The 21306-nt window shown below is 39.4% G+C and overlaps 1 protein-coding gene across 5 annotated transcripts in view; it reads left to right on the top strand.

Annotated features, from left to right (window-relative positions):
* Positions 1 to 21306, top strand: part of RAPGEF4 (Rap guanine nucleotide exchange factor 4) — a 153703-nt gene that overhangs the window by 130933 nt on the left and 1464 nt on the right. For all 5 annotated transcript variants that reach the window (XM_054830896.1, XM_054830897.1, XM_054830900.1 and 2 more), the window contains 7 exons: positions 2554 to 2679; positions 3142 to 3320; positions 8017 to 8107; positions 10352 to 10402; positions 11033 to 11120; positions 11457 to 11521; positions 20030 to 20084. In XM_054830896.1, coding sequence (XP_054686871.1) covers positions 2554 to 2679; positions 3142 to 3320; positions 8017 to 8107; positions 10352 to 10402; positions 11033 to 11120; positions 11457 to 11521; positions 20030 to 20084 — 655 coding nt within the window. The remainder of the gene's footprint in view (positions 1 to 2553; positions 2680 to 3141; positions 3321 to 8016; positions 8108 to 10351; positions 10403 to 11032; positions 11121 to 11456; positions 11522 to 20029; positions 20085 to 21306) is intronic.

A 21306-nucleotide genomic window follows, 5' to 3' on the forward strand; every position in this document is an offset into this window, starting at 1 on the left:
CTAAATAGAATCACAGAAAATATTCCTGGTAGAAATATTTTTTCTTAAGTAGAATTGTTCATAAGTACTTAGAGTTTATACAGTAATTCTAATGATCTCCATGGGGTCTGCTTTTATAGAGTTTGATTTGACTGTACTTTTTGTTCCTTTTATTTCATTAAAAACAAATGTCATTGCCAAGTTATGTCAGCATGAACTCTATTACTCCTAGCCTTGTTTCAGCCTCCTGTATGCTTTTAACAAGCCACTTAGTATGTATGCCTGATTTCTTTTATACATACGATAAAGTCTATGCTTTGCTGCTGCTTTCAATTTAGTAACCAGGGAATGCACATCCAGCATACTGTAGTTCCACGCAGAGATACCTCTTGTTCAGTTTATTAAATTCTGGTGTTCCTTTAAGGTTAATTAATCCTGCCAAGCAGATACCCTCCTGGGGCATGCTGCTGTAAAGCAGGGGTGTTGCGTCAGTACAGCTATGCTGGGTACTTTTATATGGCTCTGCATTGCCCATGTGGACGTACCTTTGGCAGCGAATTGTCATGACTGTCTGTGCCTTTTCCCCTACGCTATTTACCGTGGATCAAGTACTCAAAATGGTACAGGGAGCTCTAAGATACAGGGCTGCAATGTGTGAGTTTTCATCAACTGGACTGACTTCAGTAGGAATAGGGAGGAACACTCAGCACCTTTAGAAAGGTTCTCAGCACTGCATAGCAGAATACATCCCCTTATCAGCTGCATTTTTTCAAAGAGGTATAAACAAATTGAAAAACCTTACCTCCCTCCCAGTTTAATCCTTTCACGTTCCAATTTCTGGCTGCTGCCTGTTCACGTACATTTATTCACATTACGCTTGGCAATTCCCATGTGAAAATTGTTCTGGGCTAGAGGAGTTTTCAAATATGCAATGAGTTTACATCTAAGTGCTTCTTTCCTAGCCTTGGAAAATATGTGTTTGTTATGGTAACAGCTATGTTGTGTTCGTCTCCAAATAGAGGGAAAAAATCCCTCTTTCAGTCTGTGGGCAATTCTCTTTCCATAGATTTCCACAAATCAGGATTTTCTACACACAACTGCTGTACTTTTAATTCGTACTCTGTCTTAAACTAAAGAAATTTTGTATTTGTGCAAATCCCAAATCAGAGCAATCTGCAGGCTTTTGTAAGACTGATGACTGTCCTGGTTTTTTTAGATATTACTTTGCTTGTATACACTATTTTTTTAAAATTGTAGATGGAGCTTTTCAGGTAATAATGCCTGTGGTTTAGTTTAATTATTTTTAATAAGTTTGTATTATGATGATATTTGAAAGACAAGTTTTCCCTAGAGTACAAAGCAAGAACTCGTACAGAAGCAAAGCTCCTCTATATTGTGTGTTATTGAGAAAGTGACTTGATCCAGTATTAATCCACTCAGTCCTTTTTCTGTTGGTAATGCAATATTCTTATATAAAAGGGGATTCGTTTAGTGAGCTCATTTTTGACATTGCAGTATGTAAATACGGCCTGTTAATCTTGCAGACTCTATTGAGTTTGTACTGGGAAGGAGCCTGTTGGCAGTTCCCTGCTCTGAATTGTCTAACAAAGACCCTGTGAGACATGGAGAAACTTGTAAGGGAACTCTGCTGCCCTCTCCTGGAAACAAAACAAGTAAAACGTGCGTTCACGGGAAGCTTTACTGGTGTGACGCATGTGAATTTGCAAGAGGGTTGGTTGGTAGTATTTTAGCAGCGCTGTTTCAAACACTTTGACCCTAATATATACAACGGACTACTTAAAATCTGACTTGATCTCAAGCCATGTTTTAAACCTCTCTTTAATATAAGATTTACTTGTGTGCAAAACTGTAGATCACATCTCATTTATTGGGTGGTATGGAAGTGTCTTTCAAAAATGTTTTACACCTGAATGATTTGAAGGATTCTTTCTCATAAGACTGTGTGCATATAATTTTAATTAGCATAGCCAGGAGTTTTATGATCACAAATAGTGCATCCCTGTACAGTAAAGAGAAAGTATGAGGCTTATTTTGTGAATGACCAGAAGATCTTTCAGTCACTGCAGATTTCTGAAGTACGGCAGATGTAATAATTCTTATCATTAGAATCAGTAATTTGCAAAAGTAATTTGGTTTTGTGGCCTAGTTACTTGGATATGTGAAAAAGGAAACTGATAACAAAAGCTTTGTGGAAAGACCTATGCTCCTAAACAGGCACGCTTTAGTTAGCACAATGTGTATTGAAGTATTTATTTCTGGCTTCAAATTTTAGAACAATGCTAAAAATAACACACTGAGAACAGTCTGTTTTATTTCCTTACAGTGCCTCTGAAGAGCTTTCAGAATTTTCCTGACTGTCCTGTGCATAGTGGATACTCATTTCCTAATGCCAGCCTGTGGTTAAAAGCAAATTTCAGTTTTACTATTAGAAACATGCTTAGGAAGGTGGTCACACTGGAAAAAAATTAAAAATCAGAAACATTATGAAAGAAAAGCACCAATCATGCAATTTAGTATTTCTAAAATATTTTTATACTGTTTTTGCATTTGTAGGCACCATTACCAGAACAAGAAGGACCATCTACTGGTACAATGGGAACGTTTGAACTGATGAGCTCCAAAGACTTAGCACATCAGATGACAATTTATGACTGGGAGCTCTTCAACTGTGTCCATGAGGTATGAGGGTCTATCTACTCAGCAGATCAGAATCTGTTAGAAAATGTTTAGTTGTACATTGTAGGTTTGTGCATTATTTGCAAAACTTTCTCTAAGCTTGATTTTCAAAAATACTACAATAAAGCCACTTACAAGTTTTGAAACTATAAGGCATTCTTAATTTTATAGGCAAAATGCAAAAATAATGTTAAACTTCTCCTGAATATGTGCTGCTTATTGAATTACTTTTGTATGTTTTAAGGTATTAAGCTATGTATAAATAGTCTGTAGTTATGCTTTTAGTATGCCTCAGCTATTGTCTACTGGATTTGCATCCTGAATCCTTGTCATCTGTACAGCAATGAACATAAACTGCAGAACGAGTTTCAGGCCAGATACTTACCTGGTCATTCTTAGCCTCTTTCCTCTGTCCAAAAGATGAGATTTCTAAAAAAAAATCCCAAACTATTTTCTTTTTCCTAGCTGGAATTGATCTATCACACTTTTGGAAGGCACAATTTTAAAAAGACTACAGCAAATCTGGACTTGTTTTTAAGAAGATTTAATGAAATTCAGTTCTGGGTGGTCACTGAGATTTGTCTTTGCTCTCAAGTCAGCAAGCGTGTTCAACTGTTAAAGAAGTATATTAAGATAGCAGCCCAGTAAGTATACAATCATCTGTGAGCTGGAAATGAGGTTCAGTATCGTCAATTTGTTGTTATTTTTCTTTTTTATTTTCAGACAGCCACACACAGCAGAGGTTAAAACATTCTCTATTTGGTAATTCCATGCATTTCCTTATAGGGCTGTATAGAACCTTGTTAATATATATTCTTCTCTCCTGTCCTACTCTCCATTGCTCCTTGATCTGTGATCTCTGAGGGCCATGTTTTCACATCAAATTTGTGAGTAAATATATTTCAGTTCATTAGGAGAATCCTTCATTTACCCTTACATGCATTAGCAAATACTAGTATGCAAATTAGTAAATATTAACAAAATTGAGCCTTAATTTTCTTGAGAACAGAAGTATTTCTGGTGCTGTTCAGGAAAACTGTTCTCAGAATTGCCCTGAGTGGGGAAACTGAGAGGGGAGAGCAAAGAGATGTAGTATGGAGATGATGAGGCTCATGTTACCTTCAGTCTGCTTGGGATATTTTTCTAATACTTTTGTTTAAAAATGCAACAATATGAATGTCCTTTTCTGTTAGTAACCACTGGATCTAAGGTTGGATAGCAGGCAGTTCTTGCTGTCTTCTATTCTTTTATTCAAATTGACACTTAAACTCTTTGGAGCCTTCATGCCAAAGATGTTGGCATCGACTCCTCACCAATCAAGTCAAGGGTGAGGGTGTGACTGACCTCAGAGGGAGCCGGGCCATGCCTCTGCCCTACATAGCTACAGGGTTTTGTCACTGTTACCCTCTTCCTTCCTTTCCAATTTGTGGTGTATTTATTGCATTAATCGCTGTCTGAACAAACAGTTTGCTGAGGTGTGCAGTGAGGAACCGCCTGTTTAAGTGTTTCTCTGCGACTTTGGGCATTGTGACTAGAAGCCTTTAGGCAGTCTCACCAAACAAAGGAGTTATTACTTGAGTTTTAACTTTTTTGCATCATTAAATGCAGTTGTGTGAAGGAAGAGATTACTGTTACAGCTGTGATGCCGCTCTCCGCCCAGTTAATAATTCCACATTGCTGAAATGAAGTCGGTGTTCACACCAAAACCCTGCATGAGCGTGCCGTCCTCCTCTGGGAAGGGCCCCGCTCTGCAAGTACGGACTTCCTCTGGGAACTGCTTTGGGCCAGACTACGGTTGGTTGAAGCCGAAGATTTTCAAAATCTAGTGGTGGGCATGTAGGATCAGGTTTATATTCAGAACAGAGGACAGATTTTACCTCTTTAGTTTCTAAAAATAGATAGACGGCATATTCCATTATCTCATTCTGCAGAGCAAAGCTGGGAAGCAAGCCGTCGGGCTGGCGGGCTGTGTCCAGGAGAGGGCAGTGGCACCCACACGCAGACGAGTCGGGGTCTTTCCTAACTCAGAGGCATGAAATGGGAAAAGGTTGAAATGCGGCAAATTAAGATACAAAAGTAATTTCCATAAACACGTGAAATCAAGTATGCTAAAAATTACAGTTAAATATCTCCTTAATAAAGTGCCGTAGCCCGTAGGTTCCTCAGTGTCATGGGTTTAATCCTATGCTATTTACAACAGCTTGACAACCTCCTGTTTACTTCCATGTTTCTGGTATCACTACAATGCTAAAAATAAATAGCTAAAAGCGGTCTGCTCTGCTGAGTCCTCTTTGTCTCCTAAAAGCAGCGAAATCCGAAGCACAAGATTTTCCTCCGTACAAACCAAGCAGGCAGGTTTAATTGCAGCCGCTGGAAAAGCGCTGGGAAGTTTTGCCAGGCTGCTGCCCTCTGTGCAGGGCTGCCATGGTAACAGGTGCTACAGCATGCGGTAAAACAAACACAAAGTGCACCGAAGTTAGAGGGGAGAAAAAGCCAAGGAATTGGATCAAAAGATGCGGGCCCAGGCCTTGAAGCAATATCTTTGAGGAAGTTTTGCTTGTGAAGATCCTTGAGACCTAATGAGAACTTTACCCTACCTAGAAGTACTAGACTCATTAGAAAAGTGTTCGGGGAGAACGGCTCAGTGCTGCACTATTAATCTTAGGCATGACTGGTGGTAACAAGATGCCTTGCACGTACTGATTTTCAAAGACAACTGTTACTGAGAACCCTGTTTCAGTTCTGTGAGTAGGGGCTCAGATGCCATCACAGAAGGCACATCATTTTGTGTCTGCCACCCCACGCACCCTGTGATGTGTGCTCCCTGTCTGTGTGAGCAAGCACGAGGCCAAGTGCTGGCTCCAAGTGCTGTGCACGTGTGCTTTCAGTTCCAGGAGTCATTGCTGCCTTTGCATCTGCTGGGAAAGGATGTAGAGGTTACCAGGTTCATCTCTTTTCTCCAGCCATTGTAGGATTAAACTTTCAAACAAAGAGGAGAAGCAAACTATATTTCCTACAGTGAGTTCTTCCCATATTAATTTTATTAGAAAGGCCTTCTAGGATGTACTTGCACCTAGTCCTAGGGATATCCACAAACCCAGTTTCTCTATATTTCCTCTTTGCAAATATAACCACAGGCTATTTAGAAGCCTTCTTGTGTACCACTATATTCAGACACTTTCATTAAGTTTTAGAAAATTATTCTTTCCATACACATGCATATGTTATAAGCCCAAGGAGCCTGTAAGAAATTTTTGAAAGTTGTATGTTTATAGGGAAAATGCTGATGAATATGTTCGTGTAAGTACTGAGAGATTTTAACCACGTGTGTTTGTGTTGCAGACAAGTGTGTGCATATGTGTGTGTTCACAATTCTTATCAACAGGAAGATTTTTCCAGTACAGTCCATTTTGGGAGGCAGAGGGACCTCCGTTCTGAGCACACTGTGGTGCTTTGGAGGATCCACTTTCTGGCATTTTACAGACAGCATATACGCAGTGGAGCCATGCAGCACTGTGTCTACTACCTCACAGTGGTTCTCTGTATGGAACTGAGCTATTTAGTGTAGAACCTGTAGAATTTACAGCATATTTGGTGTAGAATGTCAGACATCTAGATGGATTTTAACAGGGACTTTGTCAAATTACATTGCTTAACAGAGTATTTGGCAAAACTTTTCCTTTTTAAAATGAAAGATAGATTCAAATTACATATTGCAGGTACATTTGCAGCTGCCTACTATGTTTGAGCACTACTGCTGTGTGGTGCTAAGTATTTTTACCATGCCACAATTTATTCTCAATGTCACAGGCTGTGGACAGATATCCCTTTCTGGATTTAGTTGTGCCTGGGGAAGAGGTTATCACTGACAGCCTATCCTGGCTGCTTTTCATCCTTATCTCCCCTCAGATCCACTAATGAGGCACTCCCTGACCTGCTCTAGTCAGAATAAGTTGGGGTAGCTTTACATTTCAGCTTATCTTCGCTGACCTTGCTCACTATCCCTAATCTGATGTGGGAGAATTTGTATGAGCAGCTCTGCCAGAAGATCTGAGGGGGCAGCAGTCTCCAACAGACAGACCGTCAGATGGGAGAGATCATTTTTTCACACGCTCAGTGTTCACACAGTGCAGACACAAGTGAGGCCCAGATCTAAAGGACTCACCCACTCGATACGTCGAGTCTGGTGAAATGGAGGGACAGAAAGAACAGAATAACAATAGGGTGATGTGGCACTTATGGAGTCGGACAGTAGGATGTGTTGATTCTGCTAATTTTGTCTGGAGCTGAGGATACCTCAGAAGAGTAAGAGCTTCAGCAATGAATAATAACTAAAAATATTTTAGAATCATAGTTCAACTCTTGTGAAAATTTTCTTGGTTAACAGGAAAAGAAGAAGAGGCTGAGGTTCTGAAATCAGATATTGGCATCAGATATTGGCAAATCAGTTGTGAAAAACAGCAGTTATTTTGCAGGAACCTACCAGACACAAATTTATGAGATACAGGCTTTGTTCTCTCTCGTCTCTTCCCATTGAGTCAATGAGCCTCCTGATGCTGTCCCAGCTGAGCAACTGTAGGGGATGTCCCTGTCAGATTGTATCTACTCCTGCATATGGTATATTGGACCTTCCATAATACTCAGTTACATCTTCCAGGTTTTCCTGATAGGTAACAAAAGTTCTCCTTTGCATTAGCGATGAAGGGGGTGACCTGGAGCTCCTAATACCCAGGACCTCTTTAATGATGCTGGTAACAAATTCTTTGCTTGAAACATCCTAAAGAATTCCAGAATCTACAAGTACTAGTACAACTGTACACAGCGAGAGAGGTCACTGACACACAGGCATCTCTAGACAGCTGGTCTTCTCCCTTTAAAAAGACTCGGCGCCCCTGTAAACTGTGATGAAGATCATCTAGGGACAGCTTCCAGCATTCAGTAGCTGTTCAGAAGCTGTCAGCAAGTTCTGCAGCAAATGAGGTTGTGAACGAGTTGCTTCCACTGTTTCTGGTATTCCCTGGGACTGAATTGAGCCCAGTTTCAGGACTGTGTTTCCGGGTGAGGAGGAGCTTCAAAGACTCCTTTAGTGTCCTTGCAGAAGCTGGCACCCAGTGAAGTGGAAGCAGGCAGTCATTTTAGGAGGGAGGGGGAAGGAGCCTCCAGAGTGTAGTGAATTACTCATAGGCTGGTGAAGCGGTGTGCTGCAGGTGTGCTGGCCAGGGCTGCCCAAATTCAGTCACATCTATGCTAGATGCCTACGCTTAGCTCTCTTCAGGTTGTCATGTGTACTTCTGCCCTGACTGATGCATACAACTTAAAACCTGGCCCTTTGTGTTTCAGCTGTAAAGAATACAAAAATCTGAATTCCTTTTTTGCTATTATTATGGGACTGAGTAATGTTGCTGTGAGCCGTCTCTCGTTAACATGGGAGGTAAGTCCTAGCTAAAATCCTATTCTAAGAAGTTTGACTGGGATTTGTGCTTTTAGTTAGCAAAAAACATGCCTTGGGCCTTTATTATTGATAAAATTCGATCTACTAATTGAGCTCCTGAGCACAAGCCTTTAGCTGAGGCTGACAGTTTTTATGAGTCAGGCAGTATACCCAGAGATGTGTTGAATACTCACAAGCAGTTAACAGGAGGGACAACAGAAGCTTCTAACTGCCCAACAGGATGAGCGAGTTAGCCAGTTAACCTCTTACACCAGCCCATCCTCTGACTTTACTGATCATTTAGTGAGATCACTCCATAGATACTTCTCTAAAATTCATCCTCTGTTTATACATATTACTTTCTGATCTCCATATGGACTCTGTTGCCCTATTAAAATGTGGTTGTGTCCAAAAAGCAGTTCTGGTTTTCTCTCTGGCACACATTCCCCTGCTTACTATCAATTTGGTCTTCATTCTCAGAGCTTCCACCTTTTTCTGTGGCTTTGCTCTTTTGTATGCGAGTATATAAATAGGATGCAGTGTCTAGCAGGGTGAGGTAGTAAGCACATGTAACCACTAAGAACATACTGGTTGTCAAAAGCAGTGCAGATTTGAATGTGCATGTATTTTGTTCATTAGAATTTCAAAATAGTTAGCATGACTGAGGTCATTGATGCAACTGAGACCAAAATTTGAACACCTTTAAAAAAGGGCTCTGAAATAGGAGCTCACATTAACACATCTGAGAAGACACCAATGCAATTTGCAAAAGAACGTGTGGTGTATGCAATCACTGCTAAAGGCAAAGATTTGCAGATCAGTTTCTCAAAATAATGACCCTTCATTTGTGGCTACTGAGAGCAATAGTTGGGAGACCTGGGACAGTACAGGAGTAGTATGAAGAGAGAAGAGGGAATTGAATGTATATGCTACATACAGCAATCTGAAATGGGCACAGGATCTGAGCTGGAGGGGCACAGATCATTTGTAGATGTGGAGTATGAACTTGAGTTTGGGGAAATGTTATCACACTGTGGTGCTGCAGGGCTGTTGCTTTATCAAGAGAATCTCTGCAGCTTGATTTTTAGCCAGATATATATACAGAATATACTTAAAAACAAACATCTCAAGACCTGATTTTTGCCATATTATCATGCATTTACATTAGTTGCATGCACAAATTAGATATTTGCAGGTGCAAATGTCCAATTATACCACTTATTTCACAAATACCTAATCTGCATGCATATGCAAACTAGGCACACAGTTGTTCACACACATCATTAAAAATTAGGCCCTTGCTGTGGCACAGTGTAAATATCTTGCTAGGGTACACACTCCAAATGTAGAAAGTATTGCAAAAAATCATTTCTGCGCTATAAAGTCTCTATTAATTTTTAATGTTACCTGCTGCCAGTAGTAGTCTGATTTAATCAGCAAATACAGAGAAATTTCGTATTAAAACTAGAAAGCTGACATATTCTGAGTGTACATAAAACATTACTGTGATCTCTGAAATGAATTTATAGCATATCTTATAGTCTTTATCATAAAATTATTTAATATGTATAACATAACATGAGGGGGAAAGAAATTATTTAGTAAAGCCCATCTCATCCCAATCACTGCATGTTCAACTGACCATGATTTATTTGTGTAGGTATTGTGGACTGAAAAACTATTCATTAATTTATACCCCAGAAAGCGGTAGAGGCCCTTGGCTGCTGGGCATGTTGAGAATTTGAGCAATAGTTGATGACACATCAGCATGAACAAAAAAACCTTCTGGAAATGCCCAGGCATGGATTTGAATGTTGCAAGGGCAGTTCATCATAGGTATGAATAATTAAGCTGAGCTACCCCTACACAAGCTGTATGTAAATTATATTTTCAGATAGGCTATAATCAGGAATGTCCTGAAACTACTGACTTGAACTTTCACTTATATTCTGAATTCAGTGATTGTGATGTCAGCCAAACAAAAATCTGAATCTAAACATCCGAAAGGAGTAAATTCAAGTTGGGGTTTAAATCAGGATCCAGGTTTCATGGCTGGTCCCGTCTCTATTTATAATCTGGTTGCTAGGAGACATGTTGTATTTTAGATTAGCACATTGTTAGAAATATCTGGCAAAAAGAGCACTTTCCTGACTTAGGGCGTTGTAGAAGGAACTAGCATTTACAGTAAAATTACCACACAAATTGGATTTAATTAAGGTTTGCTATTTTTGTTTTTATTAACAGAAACTTCCAAGCAAGTTCAAGAAGATCTATGCAGAGTTTGAAAGCCTAATGGTGAATAGCAATAGATCCCTTATTCTATGCACAATCTGAGCTAATTCAGTTTCTGAGTAACTGATTTGAATTCCTTGATTCAGAACATTTTATATGTCCTTGTTTGACTTTAAGAAGTTTATGATCCCATTTTAGAGCTGCTAAAACTAGTATGTATGACTAATAAATTATACTCTTAGGAACCTACTCTGAGAGAACTTATGTACCACTCAAAGTTAATCTGGGAACTCAGAAAAGCTTTATCACATGTTTTCCGATAGTACATATGGGAAATTAAATTTTCCAACCTGGATTTTTCCAGGCAATACATTTTAGTGTTACAACATATGCAACTGCAGCTGCAAGGAGGGAGGAAAAATGTGTGGTTCCTTTTATGAAGAATTTTTTTGTAATCATATCTTACCTTGCTATTTGGCATGAAAAATGTTTGTGTTTAGCGGCTGCATTCTCGTCATGTAAGCTGTATGGAAGAATGATAAAAGTTCTCTTAGTTTGCAGATGCACTTTTAAAGCCACAGGAGAAAATAATGATTTTAATAAATGCCATGACTTCTAAATGAATGCATACAGTGTCTCAATACATATAATAATACATATTAGTAATTATTTGATTTCTCTGTTTTTCTTCAGGATCCATCAAGAAACCATAGGGCCTACAGACTAACTGTAGCTAAATTGGACCCTCCAATAATTCCTTTCATGCCACTACTTATAAAAGGTAAGCTTGGATGTTACCAGAATTATTAACTTGAAAGCTATTTTGTGAAATATTTGAAGAATAAGAGTAGCAGCAAGAAAAAGCAAAAATCAATCTCAGTGTGAGGTGTGATCTTTTTCCATTATAAAAAGCATGACATGGAGACAAGAAAAACTGCTTTAGTACATCTGAATATCATACCTCAATTTTACTAGTCTAGAAATGCTGCAAATTAAAAACTAAATGTTTTACTTTTAGATCTGCTTTGATTTTTGTAAGGGATAGATAAAATGTTCTGCTGTTTTGCACGGCCATGATTCAGTAATGAGCTTTTATGTGGCTTTTATTTCTATACAGACATGACGTTTACTCATGAGGGAAACAAAACATTCACTGACAATCTAGTAAACTTCGAAAAAATGGTATGTATGACGTATTTGAAATGAAAATTTAAAAAGACTTCTCTATTCATCTCCTCAAGAGTGAACTTCTCAACAATGACTTCCAGGGCTAGAGAAAGTGAAGGCAGGACCAAAAGCTGGCAAAAATAGTCTGCGTTGTGCACAGCACCTGGGGCCTCTGGGTTTCTGGAAAACCTCACAGAGGTGGAGAAGAAACTGCCCACTGAGCCATGCACAGTCAAAATGTTTCCTAGGAGAGGCAGCAGCAGTGACAGGAAGCAGAGCTGTTAGAGACATTTTTTAACAACCAGTTTGGGACCAAGCTGTGATTTTAACTGCTGTTCCTTCAAACAAGACTGAACAGCCTCGGGCTGGGATAGTTCTGCATTGCTTCTCAGAGAATGAAAGGAGCTTTAATACAGAACGTGCACAACATCTTGTTTTCTTCTTTCCTTTAACAAGTAAAATAGACTTCTGTAACTTGGTTGCTTTCATACTGGAAAGGGGGGTCAATGACAGAAGGCTAAATTATGCTCAAATGTGATTTATTTTAAATCCTGCACCTAAACTCTCATCATTTCAAACACCGTTGTCAAAAACTGCAGGCAGGCAACTTCCCATGGCAGAAATTTCAACTGAAACTCAAGTTTCTCAGCAGTGAGAAGCCATTTTCTTGGTTGCTAAGGCCATGTTCTTAATTAATGTGGTTAATGACACCTGCATCTGAGAACCAGGATTAGCCAAGCCCAGCTATGAGCAGCTGCCCTGCAAAACCAAACCTGACTTACTGTTCCAGCAGTAAAGCTCCATTCAGCAGCCATGCTAGAGCATATCTGCTCTGCACATAGATCTGCTTGTTCTTAGTACTACAGTAACCTGAACCACTCCAAGGTTATTTCCATTGCTCTACGGAGGAGCTTGTCTTACCTTCCGAGCACTGATAGCGCGGAGCGGAAAAAGGAGGACTTTCAGCTCTTTAGAGAACTTCACAGAAAAGTGATCATCGCTCTAAGTCAATTCTACTCTAAGATTTTAGTCTGTAGCTCCAGGACAGCCTCTGTCCTAGGGGTGAAAATACCACTGTACTAAGCTGAGACTTCTTTGTGGGTAAACGGTAGTGCTAAAGCCCGAGTAAGGGCCTGACCTCACTTTGCAATAATGACATTCTGTAATTGCATACGCAGACTGTGTTGCCATCTCCTTCCAAAGGCCTTGAGCCTTCTACCTGCAGAAAAGGACTTTTTCCTGGACTGCCTGTTCTAATCAGATAAATATATATATATATTTTTTAGTGTAGATAGTAAATATTTTGGGGAACACAAAGGGATCTGGACTTGCCAGAGCACTTCTGAACCAGGAGGGATGGCAGCTGCATTGCTATAGGCATGGCTCTGTGGCTGGCTCCGCGTTCTCCACCTCGCTTGCCCTACTTACAATTCCTGAGCCAGAAGAGCCGGTACATCCACAGGCCTCAGAGCTGTTTCCCTCTGGCTCTTCTTTAGGCCTGATTATCTGTAAAAGCCATTACAGGAGGCAGGAGCTCTCCTGTGAGCACTTGCCCGTAGACAGTTCAACCCAGACTTGTCATTTAGAAATGGTTCTGCACCATTCTGTATCACAGTTTGGCACTCTCAAGACCAAGAGTGAATTTTATAGCAGCTTAAACTGATCTATATCTAGGCTGCTGCAGGTCTGTCCTTTTCACCCTAGTCTGCACTTTGCCTTATCTTCAGAGCTATGTTATCTCCAGAACATGGATTTGCTAGTAGCACCCACAAGTTTTAAATAGAATTTTATACTGCATGAATGTAGTATCACCCATTTTGATCAGTAATCTGAGCTTTGAGCATTTCCTTTAGGAGGGGAAAGTGAAGATCAAATAATGTATTTTTGATGCTATGTATTTTTCAAAGAATCAATATAATGTCTCATGTTCCTCCACACAACAGAAAGGGAAACGTTCTCCTTTCTCAGTATTCTAAACCTTTCTTCAGTTAGTGCTCTACCTAAAGGCTTGCTCTGCTTTTTCTCCAGGCCTTACTACAGGTATATCTTTTGTGTTTTTAATGTTCTTCACTAGCTATTCTGCATGCTTCTATGGTGTTTTTCCTGCTTCTCTCAACCCCTACCTCTTCAAAGCAACATGTATTCAGATTCCACCCACATAATTCATTCAAATCCTAATATGGACCTGGCAGGTTTTAGCTTTTTGCATGTGTCATCAGGTCAAGCAAAGAAGAAAAGCCTACTGTTAAACCTCAGTCGCTACCGCCTACTTGTGTTAAGCTTACAACTGTCATATCCACACATAATTGCCAGATATTAACTAGTGAAGACAAGACCACTCAGCCAGATAACTCTCAGATAAATTCAGCTCTCTTTTACATAAGTATAAACTCAAGGTAAATCCATGATGTTATTCTGCCATTTTCAGGAGGAAAGCAGAAACCAGATTTCCTCACAGGAGTCGTGTCCTGCCATTTGTTGTTCCTGCCTGTTTGTTCTGCTGCATGATGTTCTGTCACAAGCAGGTGGAGATACCTCTGAATATTGCTGGGAGCCACTCTTACTGATCTGTCTAAAACATCTTCATTCTTTGGAAAATTATTTCCCCTGATCCATCTTAACTTTGATGCTCGCTGAAGTTTATGAATAAAAATATCTGGGTAGTTGCCACTGGTGGTGCCATTTGCCACTGGAGGAGGTGGGTCCCTCCGACTCTCGTGTAAGCACAGTGATGAAACCGAGAACAGCCTCTGGCATCGTGTCTGCATTCTCACCACAGAGCTCTGATCCCGACAGCTGATGTGCTGCTGACAACTTTATTCCTGTAACCAGCAGCCAAAAGTAGAAGTTTGATCTAGTGGCATCTCTTCAGCTGAAACAGATTCCTTTAAATCTTTTATGTTTTCTGATGTTTCTGTTATTATTTATATTAAACGATGCGTCTTAAAACACGCAGGAGCTGTCAGACAGTGTCTGAGCCAGGAGTTCCCCGAGTGCCAGAAACAGCGAGGCCTGATTTCCTAAACATTTGTGTTTCATGGCTGCCTGAGCTCTGCTCAGAGCTTTCCTTGTGGCTGGGACTCATGTGGTTTCTTCATGGCTGGGGAATTCTGTGTGAATAGGCTTTTATCATAACATAGGAACTTACACTACAGCATTTTCCCTGAAGGAGACAGGAGATGAGGGCACTTACACGATCTTTCTCTTGTCCGCAGCCATCTATTTTCATAGAAAATTAGTAGGAGCTTTCTTATGTTTGAAAACTCTGGGGTCTTTTTTCAAATGTGACAAAATTATCTAGAGAAGAAGGGAAAAACAGGCAGATGGTGCTAAACCACATTAGCCTAGGTTGGTTTTTTTTAGCAAGTCAACCTAAAAAGGAAAGGGACTGAGTAAATTTTTTCCTGCTACGCTTTCCTATAAATCGGTCTTTTCAGAGGTGCAGTGACAGAACTGTGGTATCAGCAGTAGCGTGGGGACATCGCTCTGCTGAGCATTGCTGAGCTTTACCTGCTGCTGCCTTTGTCGCTGCCTGCTCCTTCCCCTTCCGCATCTCTTGATCCCCATGGATGCCTCTTACTTGGAGGCTGTGAGGAGGGGGAGGGCAGGGACAGCTTGCCAGGGAAGAGAGTATCATCTGTGGTAGAGCCGCAGCAATGTGTAAAGAGGGAAGTTTGTAAATGGACCCATTTGGTTTGTAAAAGATGTGGGCAAACAATACGGAATGTGTCAGAAATAGGTATACTCTTTGTACTTGCACTGTACTTCTGCTCTTTACTATGCCATTTATTGCATGAAGCAAGGCAGGAGATGGAGAAAACACGCATTTGGCCTTAAAATCCAGCCTGGAACATGTTATTTATACTTTTGTCAGTAAGTAGCCAGAATACCTAAATTACTGGTATTAGTAGTATAAGACTTTAGTTGAAGGCTTTGTCTTTAATACCAAACAGACATGAATTTAGAGAAGTATTGAAGGTCTTTTCCTTATCTCACTGTAAGAAGCTGATGGAGACAAGGTACGAGCTGTTTTCACCATGGTGTTGCTCAGATGTACCTTCTAGGCTGGCCCATACTCCATAACCTTGCATGGTAAAAACTATCTGCATCTTTTCTCCACTAGTGAGTTGACAGTAGATGTTGCTTTAGAAGACCCATCTATGTAAAAACTGAAGACATACTTGTCATAGAGGAACAAGGAATGAAAAGGCTTGTAAAGTGTTTAAAAGGCTTATTTGTATTTTGGCACGTTGAGGAGATTTTCAGAGCTGCAAGTAGGTGAAAGGTAAAAAGATGGCAGTAGACAGCAAAAACAATCAGTTTGTGACCTAGAATACACATTTGTTTTTTAGGTCCCTTAATAACCGTCTTTTCAGGTGAAGGAGAGCCCCCAAAGCTGTCAGTGGTATTTCAGTAGTATTAGTTCCTATAAACTCTGTATGCTTTAGCAGATACAGAACAACCTACAACCTGCAGCACAGTACAGGGCAATATATAAAATTCAAGTGATGCTGCTTTTATAGCCATATATTTAGAAAAAATTTAAAAGCCCTTTCCTAGAATTATGTCTTGCCAGGGATAGGAGAGAGAGGAAAGTGGGGAAAGTACTGAGCATGACTGTTCTTAAGGACAGGCAATATTTCATACTCTTGACCACTTACTGATTTCTGCTTTTTTCAAACCTCAGCTGCATAATCCTGCGCTCTGACTGCCAGTACAGAATTTTGTATTCACAGACAGAGGGAAGATGCAATTATTTGGGAACTTTATCAGTGCCATATCTCAAATCATCAGACAGCCTGAACAAAGATCACTTTCCGTGGCACCATCTCCACGTAGCACTACCCAACATGTCTCAGAAATGGCACCTGTAGAGGGAGCAGAAGTCACAAAAGAGCTCTGAAAGTGCTGACCTGCCATAGCAGCACAAGACAGTGCCATGATGCTGGCCACTGATGCTGCTTTTTGTCAAGCCTCTTCACCCTTCAGGTGTGAAATGAGGATTAGAGAATCTGTGCATATTGGTTTTCGGGTTTTGTGGAGATGAACAAAAGGAAATTCACACTCTGATCCTTATGCAAAAAAAGGGCAAACAGTCTTTCATTTTTGGAACATAAAGATTATGCAAAAAGTGTGTGACTAAAGCCCTTAGTAGTTTTCTATGGCATATATGAATATTTATAACATTTAGAAACCTGAGTTTGGAATGGATTAGAAGATAATGTGCTGGCCTGCTGCCACTATTCCAGACTGCGTAAAACTTGAAAGGGTATTGTTGTGTATATATAGCATGCTGGTAGTAGCAGTTGCTTGTTATATTATGCAGTTGGTTCTATTTCAGAAAGATCCAAATTCAGGTTTGTATGGCTTTCCAATAATGGTCTTTCTTAGCACAGTGAGTAAACAGAGGCTAATTTTTGCGGGCATTAACTAGAGGTAATCCTCTATTTGAAGAAAAATTGTAAGGAGCTGGCAATAAACTTCCATCTGAACATTTTTTCTGCACGTTTCTAGTTTTCTTGAATCAAAAGAAGACAATCCAACTTATCTACAAGACTGAGGAAGGGAAATTCACTTTCCTTTCATATGCTGGTTTTCTGTTCAATTTGCACCTTCCAAAGAGGAGCTCTTTTGAGTTTATATTAGACAGTACAACAGCACTTGGAAAAAAGCAATGTGAAAGGAGCTCTTCAAGGATACATAATGCTCCAGAATCTCCCCATTGGATTGCGATGCTGCCTTCTGGCCACAGTTTCTCCATTTATTCTGCCTTAGCACCCGCTTCCTCATTCCTTTGTGTTTCATCATTGCCCAGATACTTCTGAATGCACAGATCGATGAGATTATCCTCAGGAACAGGCAAAGTAACTCCTTAAAATGAAGCCTTTCAGCCAACTGAAGGGAGCCAGGCAGTTCAGCCCTTAACCACAAGTCAAACAAGTTCATTGCCACATCAGTTTTCCTTGCCTGGAATAGCCCGTATAATGAGAAATTTGGAAATAATGAAAACTTTTTAAAACTCTTCGCTATATACATAATTTATCTTTCAGTACAATACAGCATTATAGGACTTATTCTGAATGCTATGCTTTTTCCAGAACAAATTCCCCACATAAAGAAGAAAAAAAAAAGAGCAAAATGATTCCACAGAACACACTTTTTTGATAAATCTAAGTTTTCACCTAAGTAGCTTAATACTCAACTAATCAAACACTGAGCCTACAGTCTAGCTCCAAAGATCATTATGAAGTGAGGCTTTGAAACCTAAATTTTTACAGGTGTGAAAAATTAGGGTGTGTATTAACAATCTATCTAGAGAGCACATCAAGCAACACAAGCTATCTTCATAAAAATGAAGCGTGCTTAGCAAAGCCTCCCTTGAAGTTAGACACTCTTGAAACTTCATCAGATTGGCTGATCCAGTTCAACTTTATGGTCTCGCCTTGAAATAGTTATTTTAGGGGAGTTCTGTGTGAAATGGTGTAAATCAAAGTAGCAGCATCACATGACAGAGCCAAATATGAATCCATAGAGTTACGAAATATTCATGTTTACAAGTTCATGTTGTTTTGATTTTCATTTGATTGGGTTGAAGAACCAACACTGTAATATGCACTGCATTCTGTCGTAATCCAGTATTATAATGAGTGCTTCTCTTTGAGTATTTAAGAGGTTCTGTTGAAGTCAATGGGGCTTATTCACATGCTTAATGCTAAGCACATATGAGAATGTTTGCAAGGTAAGTGCCTTAGAAAATCTGCCTAGTAGTAATGGCTTGAAAGGTGTGAAAATTAACATAGGATAAAAATCACTCTTACTTGAAATCTACTTATTTTCCACATGTAAATACATATGACTTTAGGAACAATATAAGCAGACCCATATCCAAATTCCCTAGATCTTTTGGGAACTTGTGTTTTAGAATTAAAATATTTTAGATAAGTTTCAGAATAGCTACATTTCATTTGATAATGCAGTGTGTAATCCACAAAAATTTAGTACATGATATATCAATAGTGTTTCTAATGCTGACCGTCAGCCATACCCATTTTTGTATGCTCGACAGTGCATTAAGATGTCTCAGATTATTCAGTATGTGTGTAAGGAATGTTTTACATTGGTGCTTCCCACTTCTGGAATGACAGATTTCACAAAGGTATTTTATTTATAACATCATCTTCATTAAGATTATAACTAAGTATTAATTTTGAGGAGCATATGCCCTAGGTTTTACTGTTTACTAGTAAGAAATACATCATTCCATTGTGTGAGGGTTTATGACTAGCTTGTTAAACTCTCACAAAATTTCAAGAAGGTACAAAGCAGCCTGGTGCGTTAAAAGACGTAGCTGTGTTGTAATTGTTGGACCATGTTAAAGTGCTGGAACGAATGTTAGACTCTGATTAGGAATAGCATTTCCCTCCTCTGCTTTTTCTTAATCTAAGCAAAAGAAACGGAAACAAATGTTGTCCTTATAACAGTGATTGAATCAAACTGTCTAGCTAAGGAGTTCAGTTTTACTGCTGAATTTTCAGTTTATTTGCTATTATGCAGAACAACTGATTTTGCCCCCGCACTGCTGGGCTTATTACCTGTGCGGTGCTAATCACACCAGCCAGTCAAAATTTTGCAGTCCAGAACTAAATCTGAAATGTTTTCCTTTATAACTTACCTTAATTTCTGTTCTTAAAAACTAGTGTAAAATAGAACAGATTTATCAGAGCAAAATGTATTGATTAATCTTTTCTTACGTTGAGTGAGAGAAATGATGGCTTATTTACTGAAGAGCAAGCACAGCCAAGAAGGACTGAAGTGGCTTCAGCTTTTTTTGTGAATTGCCAGTAGGAGTGTCCACCAAAAGTGAATCCACTTTTCATGTTGGGATGGATAGACTTGCGCAAGCTAACACTGTCTAACAGGTCTGTGTGATGACACTTGCCTACAGGGCCACAGTTCTAACGGTGGCCTTCTCACCTGGGAATCGAGCGTACTTCCAGAGGGAATCAGTGAACACACACCCTCACATGTGATTTTACACTGTCGTTTTCCAGGAGGGCTGCATTTTAAACTCAAACTCATATGAAAGGTGAAAGCTCTTTAATTGCTGAGTATGTTCTAGAAATGGCCTTGCTGTTAGGAACTGATGGTCTTAAAATTAATGTGTGTACATGCTCCAAGGAGTTCTACATGATATTCCTTTTACTTTTTAATGTGGGAAGATGTTATCAAAGAAATGTGCATTGAAGGGGCTGATTTTCATTCTTAGTTAAGACCTTTTACAGCATCCAAGCAAGGGAAAGGGTTCTCTGAGCGCATGTAAATTACACTCATGCTCATTTAAAGCCTGTGTAAATGTAAATCACACCCTACGTATGAGGGTATCAGCATTAAAATTATATTTTCATTCATATGACTGCTTTTATTGGCATATGTCTTCACACTCAGGCACAGTTAGGTGCTTCGTTTAAATGATGATGAAATACAGTGCTTGTTCTCTGATTGCATCCCATCTTTTCTTTCCAGCGCATGATTGCCAACACTGTCAGGACGGTGAAATTCTGCCGAAGCCAATCTTTCAGTAAGTGTATCACAACATCTGCACAGTCAGCATTATCATCAGTAGTTAGAGTAATTGCAACTAATTCTGTGTGTACCAGAATTGAAAAGCCTGGTTTCCAGTGATTCTTCCATGTTTGGATCCTCCAGTGTTTCACAGGGTGAAATATCCTTCAGGAAGCTCTAATAAGCCCCTTCTCCTCCATCTCTTTTCCAAGCATGGGAAGGAGCTAAATATCTGTGAGGTCTCTTACACATTAGAGTCAATTGAAATTAGCCTCTGGGTTCAGGAGTGGTTAAAGTAAGGCCAGCAGACAGCAGCACACAGATACATGCAAGATACTTGCTTGGGTAAACTCTGGTTTTATAGGAAACCAGTCTGGAAACATGATGTTTATAAATGACATAACTGCATAAGGTGATGAACTTAAAACTTGTTTGTCAGTATAATTACCAGAACTTACTTGAGGCCTCACAGCAGCCTTCCTCTTTTTCAAAGAACAGAATAAATAATATAACACAATATATTTTTATAAAAATAGTTTCTTTCCATCTGGGTCAAAGCTTAACTCTAGAAGATCAAGTTAAGGGAGCTTTTTTTTTTTTCTCCCACCATCGAGGTTTTTCTGGCTATTATCTTTTAATTTTAATGTATTGAGCACTAATGAGACCTCCACATATTTAGAAATGGAAGTGGATTTTCACTATATATGGTATAACAAAATGTCAGTATATAGATGTACCGTATCCGAGTGCCATGCTTTTTATGTGTGTGTATGTGTATTTATATATAGTAGATGCTTCAGTATCTTTCTTTTAGAGAAGTTTAAGTTACCTTACACATATTTCATTACATTGTAAACTATTCACTGTGAGGCTGAAGATACTCAGATTTTAACTCGGTGGTATTTCATAATTGTTGTTGGAGTAGGTATAATGCAGTTAAGTAAAGTAAACAGGTAGGAAATTTTGAGGCTTGAAATGGGCAGCCACTAAGCACTGCAGTGTTACAAATATTTAATACTGAGCTAGAAATGGGAATGCTTCATGAAAGGAAGCTAAAATCAATTACATAGTTTTGAATCTGTGTGAAAGCTGCTGGTTCAAAAGCAGATGGGCAGCTTTAAATCATAGTAGTCAGCTATATAATTTATAGCTATTGACTGGTAAGGTGATGTATAAAACTGTAGCCAAGGGCCATCAATTTGAGTAAATGTAGCCAAGGATGTCTGAGAGAAAAAGCT

This window comes from Grus americana, chromosome 6, assembly GCF_028858705.1.
Source record: "Grus americana isolate bGruAme1 chromosome 6, bGruAme1.mat, whole genome shotgun sequence".
In the NCBI taxonomy this organism is placed as follows: domain Eukaryota; kingdom Metazoa; phylum Chordata; class Aves; order Gruiformes; family Gruidae; genus Grus; species Grus americana.